The following is a 4,470-nucleotide window of genomic DNA, read 5'->3' on the forward strand; positions in this document are numbered from 1 at the left end:
GAATGCAGTGGTGAACAACATAATTTATGAGTAAAAAACAACCGTTTTAATGTAATTTATATAACACAAAACAGAAATTCTCCCCAAACTTAAATTTAAAACAAATCTTTTTTATTTGTATTATAAGCTCATAAATCAAATTCCCTAGATCGAGATTCCGATTGATCGTCCCCCTTCAAAACTCCCCCACTTGAACTCGACTCTATACTCGAAGAATCCGACTTCAACCTTTGCCTCGACGACGCTATAACTACTTCAGCAGGGAAATTGAGTAGTGCCTTTGCACCCCTCATTCTAAATGCAGCTCTATCATAAGCCAACGCTGCATCTTCAGCCGTGTCAAACGTGCCTAGCCAAACGCGTGCACCATGTCGTGACGAATCACGAATCTCAGCGGCAAATTTGCCCCACGGACGACGTCTTACACCTCTATAGTGTTTTTTCGCGATGTGTCCTGTTGGATCCATAGCGCCTCGCGCATGAATTGTGTGTCGGGAGGGTGATAATGTGGTGTTGATGGCCTTGGCTTCGTTTAGGACCTCGTATAAGACCATGTCTTGTGAGTCATTTTCATTGAGTGGTAGCTCGCTCTCGAATCCTTCTCCTTGTGTGCTTGATGAGGAGGAGCCTTGAAAAGATGTAGTAACCATGACTTCTTATGCCTTTGCTTTGGTTTCTCTATCTCCTTATTCTTCTCCTTATGTTTTTTAGATGAAGAAAGTGAAACAAAGATGGATTTGTGTTAGGCAACGCTTCTATTTGTATTGGCTACTAAGAAGGGTGCAATCGTAAATGTTGGAGAAATGAAGGTTGCACGAACCATGGGGTGAAAGCCGTCTTTTTCTACTTTTGTCCTTTAAATTTTTTTTATTGTCTTTTACCACTGTTTTTCTTGGATTCTACAAGAATGACATTACTTCATTTTATTTTATTTTTCCCACCCCTCCATATTTTGGTGAATCTTTCAGATACCCTTGGGCTTCAAACTGATGAAATACTCTCTTAACCTTAGGCCTCTTGAAATATATTAATAAAATGACCTAAATGCCCATCATGTCCAACTTAGTATTAACCCTCTCCGGAAAATAACCTAAATTTTTTCTGTCCAAGTGGTTAAAATGACTGGTTTTTTAAGAAGAAAATTCGCGGAACTTCGGCTGGAGGTTGAAGATTATGGCACTTAAATCATTTTTCATTAATACTTTAGAATAGACTCAAATCAAGGGGCATGTCTCAGTTTGAAAATATGGGTATCTCAAATATTAGTTAAAACTTGGAGGGCCATCTCTAAAGTCTAAACTACCCTTTTGCCTGTTAGTGATTTAGGACACAGACAAATCCTTCTTGGTTTTTGAGAACATTTGATTTATCATTGTTTTTTCAAATTAATGACTTGTCTCTTTGAACTTTGTTCCCTCAAATTATTTAAATCTCCTCAACTTCATCCTAATCTTCTTTTTTCTCCCAAAAATCAATATCTTTAAACTCTTCAACCTATAGGGCATAATCATGGTTTTAAAATTCGTTTTGATGTCTCTTCTCGTTCATCAACGAGCCTGAGTCAGTTCGAACGAGTTTTTCGATTTATTCCAGTCATCTCATTCAACAATGACTCGATGAGATAATGAATTGACTTAAAATCAACGACTTTTGAGGATGATTTTATTGTTTGAAATGATTTGTCTATCTGTATCGTTGCTGGATGATACCGAGACGAATCAAATGAGTCGTCTCGATCTCGAACGAGATTTAAAAATTATGGGCATACTTCCTCCTTTACTTCGGTTTGGACCTATATTGTTGTGTGAAACAAACACTATTCGTGCAAATTATTTTCCTATACATCATGTAACATAATATACATTTACATTTACACAATTAACTAAAAGATCAGTGATCAATTCTTGCGAAGTGAGAAGACGGAACAATAAGAGGCAAACATCTTGGAATGAAGATAATAGAAATTGTCTAGTTAATACATGATTCCAAAAAAATAATTAGTATCACAACCATTTTTCTTTTTCTTTTTTTATTTTGTTTTAAATTCCTATTAATAAGTAGATGAGAATTTTTATTCACTTGTGAGTAAGGATGCCACTGAAAGACTCTACTGAGACAAAGATGGGCTGTCAAGAACGTAGAGGAGGTAGGATGGGCAGTTGGTCAGATCTAGTATGGATCGTACATGGACGGTAGTTGGAGTCGGCGGCTCTCCTAGGGTTCCCTCAGCTGGGATCCCTGGGGAAGAGGATCAAGTTGGCCCTTGCGAACAGCTTGATGCACTATCTCCCTTCAACCCTTTGAGCGAAATGCGGCAAAAGGAAGGAAAATCCATGGACCGACCCCATCGTCTCCACCCCGTAGGAACTACGAGATCACCCCAAGGACGCCTTTGGCATCCAGGGGTCACGGACCGACCATAGAACCCTGTTCAATAAGTGGAACGCATTTAGCTGTCTGCATACACCCTAAATCAGAATCAAAATAAAACCTCGATTTCATTTTTTTATTAATTTTGATTTTAGGTACCTTAGTTGTGGGATTTCTTTCTAAATAGTCCCCAAGTTTCAGGGTTTCTCTTAATAGTTTATTTAGTGAAACTTTCTTTTCTAATCAGTGTCTGAACCCTATTCACCACGTCTTTCACGATTGAATGTTCTAATCATTTAATCTCATCGTTTTCATCCAAAAATTTAAATTTTTGACATCCTAATCAACTTTTAGAGACTCCATTCCATTGAAAAGTAATTAAAAAGAAAGAATAAACCATTTTCAAACTTTTTGAAGAAGTCGATTTTTTTAATTGTTAGAAACCATTTTCAAAGATGGTTCTTTTCGTTTGAAATCGTCTAGATAAGTCTTTATCACAAGTTTTTAGTCGATTTTTCAATGTATTTTAGGTAGAATAACTCCAAAAACGAAGATGGGTGGGTGTTACCAACCAGTATTGAGTTCACCAATTTTTATTGTTGAGCTTGACATTTTTTTTAAAATTGTCAATCTCAACACTAAAAATATTGACTTTGATAATAAATAAAAAGTTGTGAGCTCGACAATAATGAGGGACTATTAAAAAATAAAAGATTTATTAAATGGACTAGTTAACTATTGTTCAAAATTCAAGGACTATTGACAAAGAAATCCCTCTATGAGGGTCATTTAAGTAGTTTTCTTTTAAAATATATATAACTTGTAATTTTTCAATTGAAAGTTAAGCTAACAAGGAATTCTTTAAGTAAATCAAACTTTCAAGAAGAAAATATTAGAAAATTATAGTGTGGAACATTCTTTTGTTATTGAAATTGAATGAGAGTATCGAAAATTATACTGTTGGGCTTTTTTTTAGATTTGGGATCTTAAGAAATATTATTTATATATATATATATATGAACGGATCAAAGGACATATGAAAAAACATATGTAAAAACAATGTAACATTAATAAATTTTCAAAATATGGGTTAGAAGTTTCAGATTGAGTTGATTTTTTGTGAAGATGATCTTTATAGTGGGAAGATCATCCGAAAAAAAAAATCAGTCCAATCTGAAACTTCTAACCCCATTAAAAGTGATTTAAAATGTGGACCATCGATTTTTTACCAATTTTTACCAATAATTTGTAAATCACTTTTGATGGATTTAGAAATTTCAGATTGAGCTGATTTTTTGTGAGGATGATCTTCTCATCATAGTGACCATCCTTGCAAAAAATCAGCTAAATCCAAAACCTCTAACCCATATTTTAAAAACCATTTTTTATATATGGCCATGAATCTCTCTCTCTCTCTCTCTCTCTCTCTCTCTCTATATATATATATATATATATATATATATATATATGGGTCACGTTATTACGACCCCCATTACGACCCCCTTTGCGACACACCTTTTTGTCTTATATGGGAAAAATGTTTGGAATGGGCTGATTTTTTGTGAGGATGATCTCTATGGTGAGGGGATCATCCTGGCAAAAAATCATCCCATTCCAAAACTTCTAGACCGTCCGATTTTTGTTGAAAAATTCTAGACCGTCCAATTTTTGTAAATCAATTTTGATGGGTTAGAAGTTTGGAATGGGCTGATTTTTTGCCAGGATGATCCCCTCATCACAGAGATCATCCTCACAAAAAATCAGCCCATTCCAAACATTTTTTCCCATATAAGACAAAAAGGTGTGTCGCAAAGGGGGTCGTAATGGGGGTCGTAATAACGCGACCCTATATATATATATATATATATATATATATATATAGGGTAGCGTTGAATGGCCAACATTTTGGCAAAAACATTTTTCAAAATATGAGTTAGAAGTTTTGGAATGGGCTGATTTTTGGTGAGGATGATCTCTACGGTGAGGAGATCATCCTCACCAAAAATCAGCCCATTCCAAAACTTCTAACCCATGTTTACAAGTTAAAAAATCGTGGACCGTCCATTTTTTGTAAATTGTTTTTTATGGGATTAGAAGTTT

The 4,470-nt window shown here is 35.1% G+C and overlaps 1 protein-coding gene across 1 annotated transcript; it reads right to left on the reverse strand.

Annotated features, from left to right (window-relative positions):
* Positions 1-128: 128 nt before the first annotated feature.
* LOC147411194 (pathogenesis-related genes transcriptional activator PTI5-like) lies at positions 129-650 on the reverse strand. The gene has a single exon (XM_086431848.1). The coding sequence runs from the start codon at positions 648-650 to the stop codon at positions 129-131; it is 522 nt and encodes a 173-aa protein (XP_086287974.1).
* Between the last annotated feature and the right edge of the window lie 3,820 nt (positions 651-4,470).

The sequence above is a fragment of the Akebia trifoliata genome, chromosome 1 (assembly GCF_017979445.1).
Source record: "Akebia trifoliata isolate Shusen 1 chromosome 1, ASM1797944v1, whole genome shotgun sequence".
Classification (NCBI taxonomy): domain Eukaryota; kingdom Viridiplantae; phylum Streptophyta; class Magnoliopsida; order Ranunculales; family Lardizabalaceae; genus Akebia; species Akebia trifoliata.

Coding starts and splice junctions, on each gene's coding strand:
- LOC147411194 (XM_086431848.1), bottom strand. CDS start 650: ATGGTTACTACATCTTTTCAAGGCTCCTCCTCATCAAGCACACAAGGA.